At 42.0% G+C, this 19648-nt stretch overlaps 1 protein-coding gene across 9 annotated transcripts in view; it reads left to right on the top strand.

The window, feature by feature from the left end:
- WASF1 (WASP family member 1) overlaps positions 1 to 13711 on the top strand; it is a 174321-nt gene extending 160610 nt beyond the window's left edge. For all 9 annotated transcript variants that reach the window (XM_038397605.2, XM_038397600.1, XM_038397602.2 and 6 more), the window contains 3 exons: positions 5496 to 5675; positions 8537 to 9150; positions 12841 to 13711. In XM_038397605.2, coding sequence (XP_038253533.1) covers positions 5496 to 5675; positions 8537 to 9150; positions 12841 to 12998 — 952 coding nt within the window. In that variant the 3' untranslated portion in view covers positions 12999 to 13711. The remainder of the gene's footprint in view (positions 1 to 5495; positions 5676 to 8536; positions 9151 to 12840) is intronic.
- Positions 13712 to 19648: the final 5937 nt, after the last annotated feature.

The raw sequence follows: 19648 nt of genomic DNA, 5'->3' as shown, positions 1-19648 counted from the left end.
CAGGGGAGAGACTGGAGAATAACACTGTCACCAGGAAAAGGCAGGTCTATGTGATAGGGGACTCCTTATTGAGAAGAACAGACAGGCCTGTAACAGAGCTGATCCAGAGAATAGAAGGGTGTGCTGTCTTCCGGGTGCTAAGATACGGGATGTAGACCTGAGGTTGAAAAGGATCCTAAAGAGAGCAGGAAAGAATCCCCTAATTATCCTTCATGTGGGAACAAATGATACGGCTAGATTCTCGCTGCAAAGTATTACGGGAGACTATGCTAGGCTGGGGAAGACGCTTAAGGAAATTGAGGCTCAGGTGATCTTTAGTGGGATCCTTCCTGTTCCTAGAGAAGGGCAACAAAGGTGTGACAAGATTATGACTGTCAACAGATGGCTTAGGCAGTGGTGCTATAAGGAGGGCTTTGGGATGTATGGCCACTGGGAGGCATTCACAGACAGAGGACAGTTCTCTCGGGATGGACTTCATCTGAGTAGGGAAGGAAATAGACTTCTAGGATCAAGGCTGGCACAACTGATAAAGAGAGCTTTAAACTAGGAATTAGGGGGAGATGGTTGGGAGATGTTCAGGTAATCTCCACGCCAGATTTTAGCATTGAGAGGGAAGAAGACGAAGTAAGAAAGGATACAGCCGTGGGTAGGAGAATGTATATAAGGAGCGAGGGCGGTGTGGATACTAGTCTAATAGGTTATACTGGCTGTAGAATGACTGTGCCTAATAGGGTACAAAATGTGAGCGAGGCCAAACAGCAAAAATTAAGATGTTTGTACACCAATGCGAGGAGCCTAGGTAACAAAATGGAGGAACCAGAGCTACTGGTGCAGGAAATGAAACCAGATATTATAGGGATAACAGAAACATGGTGGAATAGTAGTCATGACTGGACTACAGGTATTGAAGGGTATGTGCTGTTTAGGAAAGACAGAAACAAAGGTAAAGGTGGTGGAGTAGTATTGTATATCAGTGATGAGGTAGAATGTAAAGAAATAAGAAGCGATGCAATGGATAAGACAAAGTCCGTCTAGGCAAAAATTACATTGGGGAAGATAACTAGTAAAGCCTCTCCTACAATAGTGCTTGGGGTGTGCTATAGACCTCTGGGATCTAATTTGGATATGGATAGAGCCCTTTTTAATGTTTTTAATAAAGTAAATACTAATGGAGACTGCGTGATCATGGGAGACTTTAACTTCCCAGATATAGACTGGAGGACCAGTGCTAGTAATAATAATAGGGCTCAGATTTTCCTAGATGCGATAGCTGATGGATTCCTTCATCAAGTAGTTGCTGAACCGACTAGAGGGGATGCCATTTTACATTTAATTTTGGTGAGTAGCGAGGACCTCATAGAAGAAATGGCTGTAGGGGACAATCTTGGCTCAAGTGATCATGAGCTAATTCAGTTCAAACTAAATGGAAGGATTAACAAAAATAAATCTGCAACTAGAGTTTTTGATTTCAAAAGGGCTGACTTTCAAAAATTAAGGAAATTAGTTAGGGAAGTGGATTGGACTGAAGAACTTATGGATCTAAAGGTAGAGGAGGCCTGGGATTACTTTAAATCAAAGCTGCAGAAGCTATCGGAAGCCTGTATCCCAAGAAAGGGGAAAAAATTCATAGGAAGGAGTTGTAGACCAAGCTGGATGAGCAAGCATCTTAGAGAGGTGATTTAAGAAGAAGCAGAAAGCATACAGGGAGTGGAAGATGGGAGGGATCAGCAAGGAAAGCTACCTTATTGAGGTCAGAACATGTAGGGATAAAGTGAGACAGGCTAAAAGTTGAGTAGAGTTGGACCTTGCAAAGGGAATTAAAACCAATAGTAAAAGGTTCTAAAGCCATATAAATAAGAAGAAAACTAAGAAAGAAGAAGTGGGGTCGCTAAACACTGAGGATGGAGTGGAGGTTAAAGATAATCTAGGCATGGCCCAATATCTAAACAAATACTTTGCCTCAGTCTTTAATAAGGCTAAAGAGGATCTTGGGGATAATGGTAGCATGACAAATGGGAAGGAGGATAGAGGTAGATATTACCATATCTGAGGTAGAAGCGAAACTGAAACAGCTTAATGGGACTAAATCGGGGGGCCCAGATAATCTTCATCCAAGAATATTAAAGGAATTGGCACCTGAAATTGCAAGCCCATTAGCAGGAATTTTTAATGAATCTGTAAACTCAGGAGTAGTACCGAATGATTGGAGAATTGCTAATATAGTTCCTATTTTTAAGAAAGGAAAAAAAAGTGATCCGGGTAACTACAGGCCAGTTAGTTTGACATCTGTAGTATGCAAGGTCCTGGAAAAAAATTTTGAAGGAGAAATTAGTTAAGGACATTGAAGTCAATGGTAAATGGGACAAAATACAACATGGTTTTACAAAAGGTAGATCGTGCCAAACCAACCTAATCTCCTTTTTTGAAAAAGTAACACATTTTTTAGATAAAGGAAATGCAGTGGATCTAATTTACCTAGATTTCAGTAAGGCATTTGATACCGTGCCACATGGGGAATTATTAGTTAAATTGGAGAAGATGGGGATCAATATGAACATCAAAAGGTGGATAAGGAATTGGTTAAAGGGGAGACGGCAACGGGTCCTACTGAAAGGCGAACTGTCAGGTTGGAGAGAGGTTACCAGTGGAGTTCCTCAGGGATCGGTTTTGGGACCAATCTTATTTAATCTTTTTATTACTGACCTTGACACAAAAAGTGGGAGTGTGCTAATAATGTTTGCAGATGATACAAAGCTGAGAGGTATTGCCAATTCAGAGAAGGATCGGGATATTATACAGGAGGATCTGGATGACCTTGTAAACTGGAGTAATAGTAATAGGATGAAATTTAATAGTGAGAAGTGTAAGGTTATGCATTTAGGGATTAATAACAAGAAATTTAGTTATAAGTTTGGGACGCATCAATTAGAAGTAACAGAAGAGGAGAAGGACCTTGGAGTATCGGTTGATCATAGGATGACTATGAGCTGCCAATGTGATATGGCTGTGAAAAAAGCTAATACGGTTTTGGGATGCATCAGGAGAGGCATTTCCAGTAGGGATAAGGAGGTTTTAGTACCATTATACAAGGCACTGGTGAGACCTCACCTAGAATACTGTGTGCAGTTCTGGTCTCCCATGTTTAAAAAGAATGAATTCAAACTGGAACAGGTACAGAGAAGAGCTACTAGGATGATCCGAGGAATGGAAAACTTGTCTTATGAAAGGAGACTTAAGGAGCTTGGCTTGTTTAGCCTAACTAAAAGAAGGTTGAGGGGAGATATGATTGCTCTCTATAAATATATCAGAGGGATAAATACAGGAGAGGGAGAGGAATTATTTAAGCTCAGCACCAATGTGGACCCAAGAACAAATGGATATAAACTGGCCACCAGGAAGTTTAGACTTGAAATTAGACGAAGGTTTCTAACCATCAGAGGAGTGAGGTTTTGGAATAGCCTTCCAAGGGATGCAGTGGGGGCAAAAGATCTATCTGGTTTTAAGATTCTACTCGATAAGTTTATGGAGGAGATGGTATGATGGGATAATGTGATTCTGGTAAGTAATTGATCTTTAAATATTCAGGGTAAATAGGCCTAATCCCCTGAGATGGGATATTAGATGGATGGGATCTGAGTTACCCAGGAAAGAATTTTCTGTAGTATCTGGCTGGTGAATCTTGCCCATATGCTCAGGGTTTAGCTGATTGCCATATTTGGGGTCGGGAAGGAATTTTCCTCCAGGGCAGATTGGAGAGGCCCTGGAGGTTTTTCACCTTCCTCTGTAGCACGGGGCATGGGTGACTTGAGGGAGGCTTCTCTGCTCCTTGAAGTCTTTAAACCAGGATTTGAGGACTTCAATAGCTCAGACATAGGTGAGGTTTTTCGTAGGAGTGGGTGGGTGAGATTCTGTGGCCTGCGCTGTGCAGGAGGTCGGACTAGATGATCAGAATGGTCCCTTCTGACCTTAGTATCTATGAATCTAGTTGTTACCTGCTGCAGACTGTAGGATCCAGGATGTTGTGTCTGAAATAAAAAACCTGCCTCTTGAAAACTCTGACCGAGTAAAAACTCGACTTACAGTGATGTACAGTGAAAAGTCAAAAATGGTTTCAAGTGCATTTCAATTTGTAATTTACAACTCAGGTTATGATAAGAAAAGGAGTACTTGTGGCACCTTAGAGACTAACAAATTTATTTGAGCATAAGCTTTCGTGAGCTACAGCTCACTTCATCGGACGAAAGCTTATGCTCAAATAAATTTGTTAGTCTCTAAGGTGCCACAAGTACTCCTTTTCTTTTTGCGAATACAGACTAACACGGTTGCTACTCTGAAACCTGTCAGGTTATGATGAAACCCTCATTAAAGTGCAGCTCTTCTGTGAAAAAAACCCCTATAGGTGTATTCCACTGTGTTAGCTCCCCATAATGAGTACATCACCCTCCCTGCCACACCCCTCATGCAGGTATATGCCAGATTCCACAGCAAAGTGATTGCAGAACCACTTGAAAACTCAGAGCCCCAAGGATCAACAGTGACTATCTAGGTTTTTAAGATCAGGCTTGACAAAACCCTGGCTGGGATGATTTAGTTGGAGATTGGTCCTGCTTTGAACAGGGGGTTGAACTAGATGACCTCCCGAGTTCCCTTCCAACCCTGATAATCTCTGATTCTATGAATACTGTGCTTAGACATTACAGTCATGAGCACTATCCAGAAACCTACAGCAGAACCATCAGTAGTTAGAAAGTGTTCTGCAAACATTTTTCCTCTGACTTCAGAGAAATTGTGATCTTTATCAACATTTTAATTAAACAGTTACATCTGTAAACATTTCTTAATTGGTGTTGGGTCAGATATTTAAGTCATAAACAGAGATTGATTTTAACAGGAGACTGAAGTATTTTAAGCTGTTGATGAGTTATCTTCATTTTACTGCTACTACATTATAGTACACTTTATCTTGTTGAAGTATATTAGCTTGCAACATTGTGTTTGGGAGGAGATCAGTTGAACTCTACCTGTAAGTTGTGTGTCCACAAGACAGTCAAATACAGTAATGCCTTGACAAATGAATTTAGGAAAGTAGTAAAAGAATGTTTGCATATGAAAAGATTGTGAATCACAAACCACTACAGGTACATGATTGTTTCATATTGTAAACCTGTTTCTAATAACACTGTTATATTTGTTTAATTCAGTAAAGTCTGAATAATAAACACTAACATCACACACACACATACTATAGGAATTGTATGGGTTTACCAATGAAAAATTGTTTTAACATTTGAATTGCTAGAAGCAGTAGGGCAGAAAGGGAAAAGAAAAAAAATTAAAAACCACGGTTCGATTGGCATCTCTTGTGCAGAAAGGGAATTTAATTCAGAGATCAAACTGAAGTATAAAATAGTAGCTGAGCTGAGTAATGAATGATTTTGTCTGTGATCATCAGCAAGACAATTTTGAAGTGGAAAATTGCCTTTGTTTTTTCTTAGACCTCAGCCATATGTGGATCATATGGATGGATCCTACTCCCTTTCTGCATTACCCTATAGTCAGATGACTGAACTTCTGAGCAGAGCTGAGGAGCGAGTGTTGGTCAGACCACATGAGCCACCACCCCCTCCACCAATGCATGGAGCAGGAGATGTGAAACCCATACCTCCTTGTATTAGGTAAGGAGTCAAGTTTGGAACAACTTTCCAACAATAAACTGACGTACAACTCTGAAAAAGGTCTAAATACGCAAGACTTTGCTTTGAAGAAGCAAGCAGCATCATTACTGTACTTGATTTCAGCCCAGAGAGCAACATAGACCAGAGGTTCTCAGACTGGGTGGAGGGCTGCCCTGGGCAGGGGGCGTGCAATGTATTCTGGGGGGCATGAGACGCTTTAGGGGGGAAAAAATGTACTGCACATATTTTACCCACAGCAACGAGTAACTAGCAAATCTGATTCCTCCAGACATATCAGGTTCTCGGATGGCACTGTACATTTTGACAGATTTCTGTTAAGCTTGCATAGCATTGTACAAAGTCATTCATTACTATCTGTATGTTATTCCATTTGGTACAACGCAGTCTGCACATTGAATTGTAAGCTTCAACCACAGTCACAGTTTTGCTCTTATTATAATGGATCATTGGCTCTGTTTGAATCAATGGTTTACTGGTTTTAGTTTTTAGTCAGAATTGCACGTTGACTTTTTTTTTAAATAGGTATATGTTCATGTGTGGTGGGGGGTGTAAATTAGAGACACAAAGAAGGGGGAGTGTGATCAAATAAGTTTGAAAACCACTGACATAGACAATAGTCTACAAAATAGATTAAATTAGACATCATTTCTCTTTATGCCTTTCTAACACTGGGTGGAATATTGGGATACCATCTAAACCAATCATCCTGACAGTATTTTTCCAAGCAAAGTCATACTTTATGAATTATATTTTTATAGGGTTCCCCTTATCTTTATCTGGAATATACAAAAGTCGATCTAGAGTATGTTGTTATTTCAGCAAAATAGTTTAATCTCTGTCCAAATGAAAGTATTTCCACTATCCAAGGGCTATACACAGAAATATACCTCTTTTATTGGGTTAACATTTTCTTGTTATGAGTGTTAAATTTTCCTACCTGGGTATTCTGATTGAGAAATTCCTCTAACAGTTTGTACTTTAAAAAATAACATTTACAGTCATCTCTTGTCTCTTTGAGGACTGAAAAGGGTCCCACACTGAACTAGACAGGAGTGTCTTATGTGTATATAGCTATGCATGACTAATCTTGTACGGTACCACTGGACCATCAATGAACTTAAACCCATATCTCAGTTTCAAAGTAATTTTATCTAGGTAATCATTCTGTAAAAATAGTCCCTTTAGTATAGGGCTTTCAAACGATGAAAAAAAATAATGGTAATTAATTGTGAGATTTAAAAAATAACTGCAATAAATCACAGTTTTAATTAAACTCTTAATAATAAAATACATTTATTTAAATATTTTTGGTGTTTTCCACATTTTCCAATATATTGATTTCAATTATAACATAGAATACAAAGTGTACAGTGCTGATTTTATATTATTTTTATTACAAATAATTGCACTGTAAAAACGATAAACTTGCTGATGACACATGTTCATTTTCATCATCTGAGTCAGATGCCACCAACACAAGGTGGTTCCAGTTCTGTAGTTTCTGCATGTTCCACATCTTGTCCACTCAAATTTTGGAAGGCACTTCAGGTTCTTAAACCTTGGGTTGAGTGCTGTAGCTATCTTTAGAAATCTCACATTGATACCTTCTTTGTGTTTTGTCAAATCTGCAGTGAAAGTGTTTTAAAATTGAACAACATGTGCTAGGTCTTCATCTGAGACTGCCATAACACAAAATATAAGGCAGAACGTAGGTAAAACCAGAGAGCAGAAGACATACAGTTCTCTCCCAAGGAGTTCAGTTACAAATTTAATTAACACATTTTTTTTTAACGAGCGTCATCAGAATGGAAGCATGTCCTCTGGAATGGTGGTCAAAGCATGAAAGGGCATATGAATGTTTAGCATATCTGGCACATAAATACCTTGCAAGTCCAGCTACAAAAGTGCCATTCGAACACTTGTTCTCACTTTCAGGTGACACTGTAAGTAAGAAGCAGGCAGCATTACCTCCTGGAAATGTAAACAAACTTTTGTCTTAGCGATTGACTAAACAGGAAGTAGGACTGAGTGGACTTGTAGGCACTAAAGTTTTACATTGTTTTGGTTTTGAGTGCAGTTAGGTAACCAAAAAAAATCTACATTTGTAAGTTGCACTTTCATGATAAAGTGGTTGCACTACAGTACTTGTATGAGGTGAATTTCTTTTTCTATTTCTTTTGTTTTTCTTTTTTACAGTGCAAATATTTGTAATAAAAAATAATAATATAAAGTGAGCACTGTACGCTTTGTATTCTGTGTTGTAATTCAAATCAATATATTTGAAAATGTAGAAAAACTTCCAAAAATATTTGTAATAAATTTAAATTGATATTTTATTATTTAATAGTGCAATTAAAATTGCAGTTAATCATTAATTAATTTTTTAATCGGGTTAATTTGTTTTGAGTTAACAGCAATTGACAGCCCCACTTTAGAATAAAGGGAATTAATCAAGACTGCCATATTCTACGAGCTTGTCCTCATACTTTGAATAAATCTCTGGATTTACTACTATGTGTAGGGAAAATCTTGCTTACTGTAGGAAACCTTTGATAAGAGAAATAAATTCAGGTATTTGCCTGAGTGTATATATATAGGCTAGCAAGGAAAAGGCTGATGTATGTTCTACCCAAATAATTAAAAATTAGCCTTTAGAGTGGGTAAATTTGACTTCATGGGGATCTGCAGTAGCCATGCAGTTGTCACATACATTTAGCTTTTTTATAACCCTAATTACTGATCTTAAATATTAACAAGCAAAAAAAATGTAAATATAATTATATTAGCCAGTTTTTCCACTTTGTGGTTTTAATAACTTGTCCTACTATTGTGTATTTCAGCTCTACCACAGGTTTGATAGAAAATCGTCCTCAGTCACCAGCAACAGGCAGGACACCAGTGTTTGTGAGCCCCACACCTCCCCCTCCTCCTCCTCCTCCTCTTCCATCTGCTTTGTCAACTTCTTCATTGAGAGCTGCAATGACTTCCACTCCTCCCCCACCCATGCCTCCACCACCACCACCTCCAGCAGCTGTTTTGCAAGCGCCAGCAGTGCCACCTCCACCAGCTCCTCTCCAGATTGCTCCTGGAGTTCTTCATCCAGCTCCTCCTCCAATTGCACCACCTCTAGCACAGCCCTCTCCTCCAGTCACTAGAGCTGCCCAAGTATGTGAAAATGTACCAGTTCAGCCAGTTCCACAAGCTGAAGTGCAAGGACTTCCTCCACCCCCACCACCTCCTCCATTGCCTCCCCCTGGCATTCGACCCTCATCTCCTGTCTCAGTTGCCACCCTCTCTCACCCTCCCACAACCATTGTTCCTGGCCCTCATGCTCCAGTAATGCCTCCATCTCCACCATCCCAAGTGATTCCTGCTCCTGAACCCAAACGCCATCCATCAACTCTACCTGTAATCAGCGATGCCAGAAGCGTTCTACTGGAAGCAATACGAAAAGGTAACGTTTGGCCACTAAAAGAACAGCAGAAGTTGGTCTCAGCAGTTTAATAAAACGAATGTACTTTTAACAGATGGAATAATTTATACCTCTGGAAAAAAGATTTGACAAGAGTATCTTAAATCTGGTGTGCTTTGTATTCTGTACAATATTTGTATTCTGCAGCTTGCCAAGTAGACAGATTTTGTTCAACTCATAATTGCACCTATCAGGAGTGTAGTTTAGAATGCAAAAACCAGTTCTCCATAAAAGTTAGCTAAGGAAATGTATACGTTTCTAGATGATCTATGGAGATTATCTTTTCATTTCTAATTATCTGAAGACTATCTCTTGATACATTTGTTCCAAATTGTGTGGAAAGCAAAAATGTTGGAAGAATATTTTTCACAACAGCTATTAGCTAACAGCAGAGCAGACAGATTGGCATATGGGTTTTAATCCTGTTTTTATATAAGCATCCCTCACGCACATTACTGTAGTGCAATAACAATGTAAGGACAATATTCAGCAGTTTTTTTAAAAGATTAAATCAGTAAGGGTTTTGTTTCATTTTGTTTTGTAACTCTGAGCTGCCTAGTGGACCAGTAGGTCCCAGAACCATCTTGCCAACAAAAGGCAGAAGAACAAAAGGGATGGGGGAACCTTCTGGGGTTCAGCACCTTACTGATGATCTCCTATCTTGCACATTCTTCACATCACAACATGTGCACTGGTGGTCCAACCATGAACCGTTAGGACCGGGGCTGCTGGTGCATGGTTATAGGGTCTCTTCTAGTACTGCCCTGAATACTAGTTGGAATCCTTCTCCAGTGTTTTTCGGTACACTGGGAGAGGCTTCCCTGCATACTCTTCAACATACAGAGCAGAATTTGTACTTGGAGATGTAACATGGTTTACAATAAGCAAGTGTTTTCTAGATTAGAGCAGAGAAGTGAGAGAGGATAGACTCCTGGGTTATATCCCCTGCTGCAAATCATGTTACCTAAGGAAAGTCACTTGTTTTAACCTCGTTATACCTCACTTTACTCAATCAACAGGACACGGAACAGTATAAATCAAAGGGTTCTGAAGGAACTTCAGAATGAAGTAATTGAGGTGCTTTAAAAAAAAATGCAATCTTTCTGTGAAGTAAGTCACTATACCAGAGAACTGGATGGTAACAAATGATAAATAGATCTTTACAAAAACTGGTCAGGATGATCCTGGGAATCAGACTAGTTAGCTTTGCTCTAGTACCAGTAAATGGATTGAAATGACAACTAAAAACATAGGTATAGAACACCTACATCTAATAACTAGCATGAATTCTCTAAAAGGAAATCATTCCTCTCTAATCTGTTAGAATTATTTGAAGATGTCAGCAAAAAAGCATATAAGGAGAACCCACTGGCATAATTCATTTGAGTTTCTAAAACCTTTTGACAGAATCCTACAGAAGACACAATTAAGAAAACTGAGTAACCCTGGGGTGAAAAGTAGAGTAGTGTCACAGATTAAAACCTGCCTAAGAGCCAGGAAATGGAGTAAAAATAGATTTTTAAATTTTTGCCCTGTTGAAGACTGGCCAAGTGCTCAAAGGCTCCTTACTAGAATCTTTATTGTTTAACATTGTGGAGGCACCAGTCAGCACCCCATAGTTAAGGATGAGTTCTATTTTGTGATTGAAGCAGGGATTCAGCCTCCCCAACATTTACTCTTTGGGTATAGAATGAACTTTCTGAAATGAATCAGTTAATGAGTTTGCATTAAAATCAAATTTAAAACGAGTTGTGTAAGACGTATAACATTTGTCAGTCTTTTCGTGTCCCAAATGCTTTTAACAATAGACTTGCAAACTCTTCAAATTTCTTTAGCTAAAATTCATTGAAATATATTGTGCCTATACTATATACTTGGAAACAATTAGGTTGTAATTAAGTAAAGTTATTAATGATTGTTATGATTATAAAAGTTACGGTCAGCTCACCAGCTCAGGTAACTTAAATGAGGCCTTTGTGACATTAGAAGTAACTCTATCAATCACCACCCTTTCTCTGTAGCTATTTTGCATTCAAAAATTTGTTGCTTGTAAAGACTCAGTGGCATGAGGAAAACTGGACATGTGTGCCAAGAATTCTTATTGATAGGAAGTTACTTTTAAAGGGTCCATGGCCACATGCTACCTTGGACATCAGAGTTTGAAAGGCTTCCCATGCACTGCTGCTCCACTGCACTGCACACCAGACAGTGGCAATGAGTCAAGGGGGGCACGCAGGGTCAAGTGCTCCCCACCCACACCTCCCAGCAGCCATCTGGGTGGGAAGCAGAAGGGGCGGGGACAGAGCTACTTCTGGCTGTGCTGGGACGTTGCCCAGTGAAACATAGCAACTGCCTGGGAGAGCACCTGGCTGTAGAGATGGCGGGCTGCCCCCTGCCCAGGTGGGCTTCCCAGGATTGCGGCTGAGCAACCCAAAGCCCCCGCTGCTCCCTGGCATGCTTGGAGTCAGCCCCTGTTCACGGAAGCTGAGCCTGGGCAAGGAGTCGGCTGCCGCCCCTCCCCAGCCAGTTCTCTCCCAGGGAAGGAGCAGTGACCTGCAGTGGCTTTGGCCTGCTCCCCACCCAGGCCTGGCTGCCAGGGAGGGCAGCCAAAGGTGCCAGAGGCGGGAGCCAGTGCAGTGGGAGGACAAAGCTCCCCCCCACACACACACAGGTAACATGGGGCGGGGGGGGGGTACAGCGGCTCCAGGCTGGAGATGAGGCAAGTTGGCAGGTCACATATCCTCCCCTTTAGCTGGTCCCCCCTCTGGTATGGGGAGGTACCAGTCATGTATAATTCACCAAGGCAGCCCTGCTGAGGGAACTGAGGTTCTTTAAAGTGCAGAAACGTTGGAACTCGGATTTCCTCATCTCTCCTTTCACAGAGAGAGGGGTCTCTGTAACACACCCTTCTATACAAAAATTCAATTGCAATTGCCAGATTCACCAATAGACTTCAGCTGTTTTGCCCTGTGCTTTTGCACTGCTGAATCTGGCCTTAAAAGTATAATTTTTTTTTTAAGATTCATACTATACACCTTCAAATTATGAAAAATATCTCGCACTATTTTCTTTGGAAATGGACATTTTTAGTATTTTATTTTTTAAACAAGGACATTCCCAAACAAAACACTATATTAAGTGGGAGTTGCGATTCAGAGTGTGAAACTTAAGGTAAAAAATACAACAGAGATGTTTTAATTATTCCCAAACCTAGCATTCCAAACCAGGAAATTCAGATTTAAGATTACACATAAAGGCAATCCAAGTATGTTAAGGTACTCAAGCAACCTTAAGTGAAACCATGAAGAGAAAAAAATATGAAAAAACTGTATTTAAAAATCAGTTTAATTTAATCTGGGAACATAGATACTGAAATGTTTTGATCATAATTATATAGTTATTGTATGGTGTCACTACAGAGTTACTGTTTTTAGGGTTTATTTCTCAGAAACAGCTGCTACGAGCTACTTTCAGAGGTAGGATAGTGTACTAGACGGACTTCTGATCTAGTACAGCAATTCCTATTCTTAAAATGAATATAATATTAGTTACCTCTCTGACAGGCAGTGTTCTCAGTCAGTTTGTTTTTGTTTGCTAAGCAAGTTGAGAGCTGTGGGTAAAAGTATTATGCATAAGAATAAAGAATTTATTATTATTATGTTTGTGATTTAGGTATTCAGCTACGCAAAGTCGAAGAGCAGCGTGAACAAGAAGCTAAACATGAGCGCATTGAGAATGATGTTGCCACTATATTGTCTCGCCGCATTGCTGTGGAATACAGTGATTCAGAAGATGATTCAGAGTTTGATGAAGTGGATTGGTTGGAGTAAAATAGATACATTGATATACACTGAATGCTAATGTCCATTGTGGTGATTGTTCTTTGAAAACATTTGATGGTCATTTCTAGTGTTTTTTGTATTTTTTTTCTTTACACTACACATCATTAATCCATGTTTTTCTACTTTTCAGTTTACAAGAAAACTACTAGCACATGTTTGAAACTAAATGTTTTACAGTGGCTTTTCTTTTTTTGAAAGAACATATTTTGTTCCAATAGACCACTAAGTATTGAGCATGGGCAGCTGTTGGTAGAGTAGCAGTTTCAATTTTTTGGCATATCTTAACTGTGCACTTTGTGAATTTTATGTTAATGAAGGTACTGATTGAAATTCCGAGGGCAGCTGTATGTACTAATGAGCCTTATTCCATTTTTGATAAATGTTTTTAAAAACCTAGCTATCAAGATATACATCTGTACACTAAGAAGGTACATAAAGTTAGCAGCACTGAACACAATGAAAGGAAAAAAGGATCTTTGGGGGCTTTTATTGTTTTATTGTTGTTTTTTAAATAATTATGGCCTTATTTGAATGTTTAGAGGTTTCCCCCTCCCTCCCAGGTACATATCGTGTGGTACTATTTTGCCTGCATACAAAAGTTTAAATTTTTTCTGTGTGAAATCTTCTGACTTAAACATGCTGTGTAACTTATGTAACTGTTAAAAATAACAGTTTGGTTTAATAAATGGTAAATGTTCTTAGCTGTTGCTTTTTTAATAACATCACCCTTTTTCTGGCATTACTTAGGATCTGAAGGGTAAGATTTTCAAAAGTGCCTAAATCACTTAGTCTTTTATAATTATACTTAAGCTTCTAAGTAACTTAGGTACTTTTGAAAATGTAACCCATGGTACGTATGGGGGGGGGCAATAATCAGAATGAATATGTTCCATGAGGGAGAAACCTGTGAAACAACACTAAAAGAGAACTAGATGATATTGCAAAATTGTGTCTCATGCTGTCTAATTTATACTGCATGTCAGCCACATCCATATACAAAAAAAGCCAATGCAATTTTGGACTGAATTCAGAGCTCAAGTAAATGCAACTATATATTCCACTTAGGTGTGTGCACACCCAGTGCACTGGAGCCAGAGAATTTTGCCTCATAATACCCATAGAGGGGCAGCTCTCACATCTTATGGCCATAGCCCCTGGCTATATGAGGTGGTGCTGCCCCGACCCCCTTCAGTGGCTGGAGTCAGCTCTGTATGATTTGTAACCTTGCAACCTCTCTATTTCTTAGTGACTTTTTCTATATGTATAGTTAATTAGTACCCTTAATATAGTGTTAATTAGCTTTTGTTTAAGTATTTCCCTGGTGATGCCCTCACTGTTGTGTGGGGGAGCATTCCCCACACCCAATGCTTGCTGTGCTTAGGCAAAGCCCACTTCAAGGAGCAGTGTTCAATTTGCAAATCACTCATGAAATGGTCTCAAGTTGCAAGAGATCTTTGTCTAAAGCAGCACCTGCTTCAGCACCCAGGCTCTACTGGAGTGGAGGTCAGCCTCAGAGTGCTGCCACTTCGCATCCTCCAACTGGTACCTCTCTGAAGAGAGTGAAGTTGCTGCCCGTTGAGTGTGGCAAGGAAAAGGTCACATAGGACCGATCGTGGCCACTTCAGGTCACATGGGGACTTGTCTGGTTCCTCCAGAAAGATCACAGACTAGCATGGTGTGAATGCCAGTGCATGGGAGTAGGTCCTCTCAAACACTACCATGCAGGGAAGTCAGAGACTCCATACCATTGACTCCGGTTCTGGACCTGGGGCATCCATTGAGTCTAGTACTGATATGGGCAATACTAGCACCAGCTGCTTTTGTTCTGGTGGCATATCAGGCAGCAATGAACCTCCTCTGAGGTTGAGTCGAAAGAATAGTAAATATGGCAGGCGACCAGCTTGGCTTAATGGTGAAATCCTAGCGGATCTTAAACATAAAAAAGAAGCTTACAAGAAGTGGAAGGTTGGACATATGACCAGGGAAGAGTATAAAAATATTGCTCGGGCATGTAGGAAAGATATCAGGAGGGCCAAATCGCACCTGGAGCTGCAGCTAGCAAGAGATGTCAAGAGTAACAAGAAGGGTTTCTTCAGGTATGTTGGCAACAAGAAGAAAGCCAAGGAAAGTGTGGGCCCCTTACTGAATGAGGGAGGCAAGCTAGTGACAGAGGATGTGGAAAAAGCTAATGTACTCAATGCTTTTTTTGCTTCTGTTTTCACTAACAAGGTCAGCTCCCAGACTGCTGTGCTGGGCAACACAAAATGGGGAAGAGATGGCCAGCCCTCTGTAGAGATAGAGGTGGTTAGGGACTATTTAGAAAAGCTGGACGTGCACAAGTCCATGGGGCCGGACGAATTGCATCCGAGAGTGCTGAAGGAATTGGCGGCTGTGATTGCAGAGCCCTTGGCCATTATCTTTGAAAACTCGTGGCGAACGGGGGAAGTCCCGGATGACTGGAAAAAGGCTAATGTAGTGCCCATCTTTAAAAAAGGGAAGAAGGAGGATCCTGGGAACTACAGGCCGGTCAGCCTCACCTCAGTCCCTGGAAAAATCATGGAGCAGGTCCTCAAAGAATCAATCCTGAAGCACTTAGAGGAGAGGAAAGTGATCAGGAACAGTCAGCATGGATTCACCAAGGGAAGGTCATGCCTGACTAATCTAATCGCCTTTTATGATGAGATTACTGGTTCTGTGGATGAAGGGAAAGCAGTGGATGTATTGTTTCTTGACTTTAGCAAAGCTTTTGACACGGTCTCCCACAGCATTCTTGTCAGCAAGTTAAGGAAGTATGGGCTGGATGAATGCACTATAAGGTGGGTAGAAAGCTGGCTAGATTGTCGGGCTCAACGGGTAGTGATCAATGGCTCCATGTCTAGTTGGCAGCCGGTGTCAAGTGGAGTGCCCCAGGGGTCGGTCCTGGGGCCCGTTTTGTTCAATATCTTCATAAATGATCTGGAGGATGGTGTGGATTGCACTCTCAGCAAATTTGCGGATGATACTAAACTGGGAGGAGTGGTAGATACGCTGGAGGGGAGGGATAGGATACAGAAGGACCTAGACAAATTGGAAGATTGGGCCAAAAGAAATCTAATGAGGTTCAATAAGGATAAGTGCAGGGTCCTGCACTTAGGATGGAAGAATCCAATGCACCGCTACAGACTAGGGACCGAATGGCTCGGCAGCAGTTCTGCGGAAAAGGACCTAGGGGTGACAGTGGACGAGAAGCTGGATATGAGTCAGCAGTGTGCCCTTGTTGCCAAGAAGGCCAATGGCATTTTGGGATGTATAAGTAGGGGCATAGCGAGCAGATCGAGGGACGTGATCGTTCCCCTCTATTCGACACTGGTGAGGCCTCATCTGGAGTACTGTGTCCAGTTTTGGGCCCCACACTACAGGAAGGATGTGGATAAATTGGAAAGAGTACAACGAAGGGCAACGAAAATGATTAGGGGTCTAGAGCACATGACTTATGAGGAGAGGCTGAGGGAGCTGGGATTGTTTAGTCTGCAGAAGAGAAGAATGAGGGGGGATTTGATAGCTGCTTTCAACTACCTGAAAGGGGGTTTCAAAGAGGATGGCTCTAGACTGTTCTCAATGGTAGCAGATGACAGAACGAGGAGTAATGGTCTCAAGTTGCAATGGGGGAGGTTTAGATTGGATATTAGGAAAAACTTTTTCACTAAGAGGGTGGTGAAACACTGGAATGCGTTACCTAGGGAGGTGGTAGAATCTCCTTCCTTAGAGGTTTTTAAGGTCAGGCTTGACAAAGCCCTGGCTGGGATGATTTAACTGGGACTTGGTCCTGCTTTGAGCAGGGGGTTGGACTAGATGACCTTCTGGGGTCCCTTCCAACCCTGATATTCTATGATTCTATGATTCTCTGCCTTTTTGTTCCAATCTTTCCCTTGGTCCAAGGCTGCATTTTTTATAGCCCCATTGGCCCCACAGATTCAGGGGCTTGCCCAGCCATCAGCACCAAATCCCGTTCCACAGTCAGTGGAAGCAGGGCTGAGCTGGGCCAAAGTTACCTCCTCAGCACCAGGAACCTCTTCAGCACCCCTACTATTGATGCTGCCATTGTTAACGTGGTGGCACTCACTGTCACCCACTTTGGGGGTTCAACACTACTTCCACCACTGGAAACAGCAAAGGCAAACTCAGTGCTGGCGGTACCATTTCCAACATTGGTGCCAGTTCTTCCTTCATTTTGGCCTCCGAACGAGTCAGACCAGTTGCTCACACCCTCAGGACTGGCTCCATCTTTATCTCCTGAAACCCAGGACTCCTCGACATCCAGGTTGGGATCATCCTCCTCCTGTTCGCCATTGCCTGACCCATATTGGGGGCTGCTCCTAGAGCACAAGGGGTACCAGGATTGACACTTGTCATGGGACACCCCTCTGTTGCAGAGGTCCCACTCCTCAAGTTGTTCCAAGCCCACCGAGCAGGCCAGTGGCAGTGACTGTTGATGTGCTGCAGGCCCAGGCACTGTGAACCTTCCCCTCATGGAGCCTCCACAGTCATCCCATCGTGGTCTATCAGTCCTGGAAAAGGACCCAGTTCTGGAACAATTAACGTCTTCGTCTTTGTCCCCGGACAGTTCTGCAGTACCTGACTCTTCCTCTTCTTCAGTACCAGAGGATTTCAAGGCATACCAGGATCTTTGTGGCTGCTTCCATGGGTATTGAAGTGGAGTTTCTGCAAGAGAATATCCATAAGTTGCTGGATATCCTGCAGCCACTTGTCCAGGAGAGTGGCCCTCCCTATTAATCATGCTCTCCTAGAGCCTGCTAAGGTTCTCTGAAGCATGCTAGCTTCAGTACCACCTACTGTGAAGCACAAGGAGAAATGCCACTTTGTGTCAGTGCAGGGATTTGAGGGTTACTCACATCCAGCCCCAAACTCCCTGGTCGTAACTGTAGTCAACAATAGAGCCCAATAGGGCAGAGTTAAGTCTACTCCCAAGGATAAGGACTCTAAATGGATGGACTTGAAGGGTAGGAAGATTTACACCTCCTCTTCCCTTCCTAACAGATGGACATTGCTGTCCAAATACAACTTCATGAACTGGACAGCTGTCTAAGTTTGTGGACCAGCTGCCCAAAGCCTTCAGGGTGGAATTTCAGGCATTTATTATCAAAGGCTGCTTGGTAGCTAAGAATCTGGTGCAGTCCGTGCTGGACATTGTGGATTCTTCAGCCAGAGTCATGGCCTTGGCAGTGACCACAAAAGGGGTGTCCTGGCTGCAGAATTCAGGCATTGCTCCCAATATACAACAGGCCCTACAGGATTTACCCTTTAACAGCCAATTCCCTTTTTCAGACAAGGTGGAAAAGACTTTGCACTGTTTCAAGGACTGTAGGGCTATCCTACGGTCCTTGGGGGTACATATGTTGGCAGTGCAGAGGTGCCACTACGGTGGTCAACAGCAACAGCAGTATAATCTGCAGTGCACATTCTGGGCAGCTTCTCTCTCCCAAAAGACAGTGGGACTCCCTCAGAAAGGGGCAGAGGTCCCAGAGGAGGAGGCATTTGGGTCCGGGTTTTGGACAGTTAACACGCCTTCCCCAGCACTCCTCAAGTACCTAGTTTGACTCCTTGGTCCAAAGCAGTGTTCCAGTCATCACTCCCTTCTCCCCAACCCCTCCATTTGGGGACAGGCTGACTCACTTTTACAATGTTTGGGGCTCGATCACTGCCGACAGTTGGGTCCTAAGCATTGTCAAATAGGGCTATGCCATCCAGTTCCCATCCATTCCTCTCCACTTCCTCTTCAGTGACCTCTCTCACAAAATACTACTTGCTCCTTGAGCAAGTTCACTTTCTACTGGCTTTGGAAGTGGTGGAGGAGGTTCCACTGGAACAGTGGGGTCAGGGCTTCAATTCACAGTACTTTCTGGTGCCCAAATCCAAGGAAGGGGTAAGACCCATTTTCAACCTCCATGGCCGAACAAATATATCAGATATATAAATTTCCACATGGTCACTCTATTGACTGTTTTCCCCATGTTGTCTCAGAACAACTGGTTTGCTGCTCAGGACTTTCAGGATGCCCACTTTCATGTGGCAATTTTGCCAAGAAAATTCTTTCAGTTTGTCATAGCGGAGTGCCACTTTCAGTATATGGTGCTTCCTTTCAGTCTGTCTTCTGCCCCTGGGTTTTTACCAAATGCATGCTCATGGTGACTGCATGCCTCAGAAAGGAAGGAATCCACATCTTCTCATACCTGGATGACTGGCTACTGAGGGGCAGGTGAAGTTCTTTCTCATATTGACATTACACTGAACTTGCTTGACAAGCTGGATCTGATCTTAAACACCAGAAAATCAACTTTGGTTCCCACTCAAAAAAATCAAGTTCATTGGGGTGCTAATCGACTACGAGTTCAAGAGCATGTTTGCCGACCAACCGTTTTCAGACGATTTCCCACCTCTGTGCCTCAGTCTCCCACAATAGCGCAGATGTACCTGAGGCTCTTTAGCTTCATCCACTTGCACGCAGGTGGTCCAGTTTGCAAGTGGTCCACTTTACCCCTTCAAATGTACCACTTTACCGCTTCAGACAGCTGCAGCGTCACAGGAGCTAGCAAACAAAGCTCTAAACAGGGGAGTTTGAGTGGGAGTTCTGTTGGAGG

The sequence above is a fragment of the Dermochelys coriacea genome, chromosome 3, assembly GCF_009764565.3.
Source record: "Dermochelys coriacea isolate rDerCor1 chromosome 3, rDerCor1.pri.v4, whole genome shotgun sequence".
NCBI lineage: Eukaryota > Metazoa > Chordata > Testudines > Dermochelyidae > Dermochelys > Dermochelys coriacea.
The sequence above is the reverse complement of the archived record's forward strand: the minus strand, read 5'-3'. Positions and strand labels throughout refer to the sequence as shown.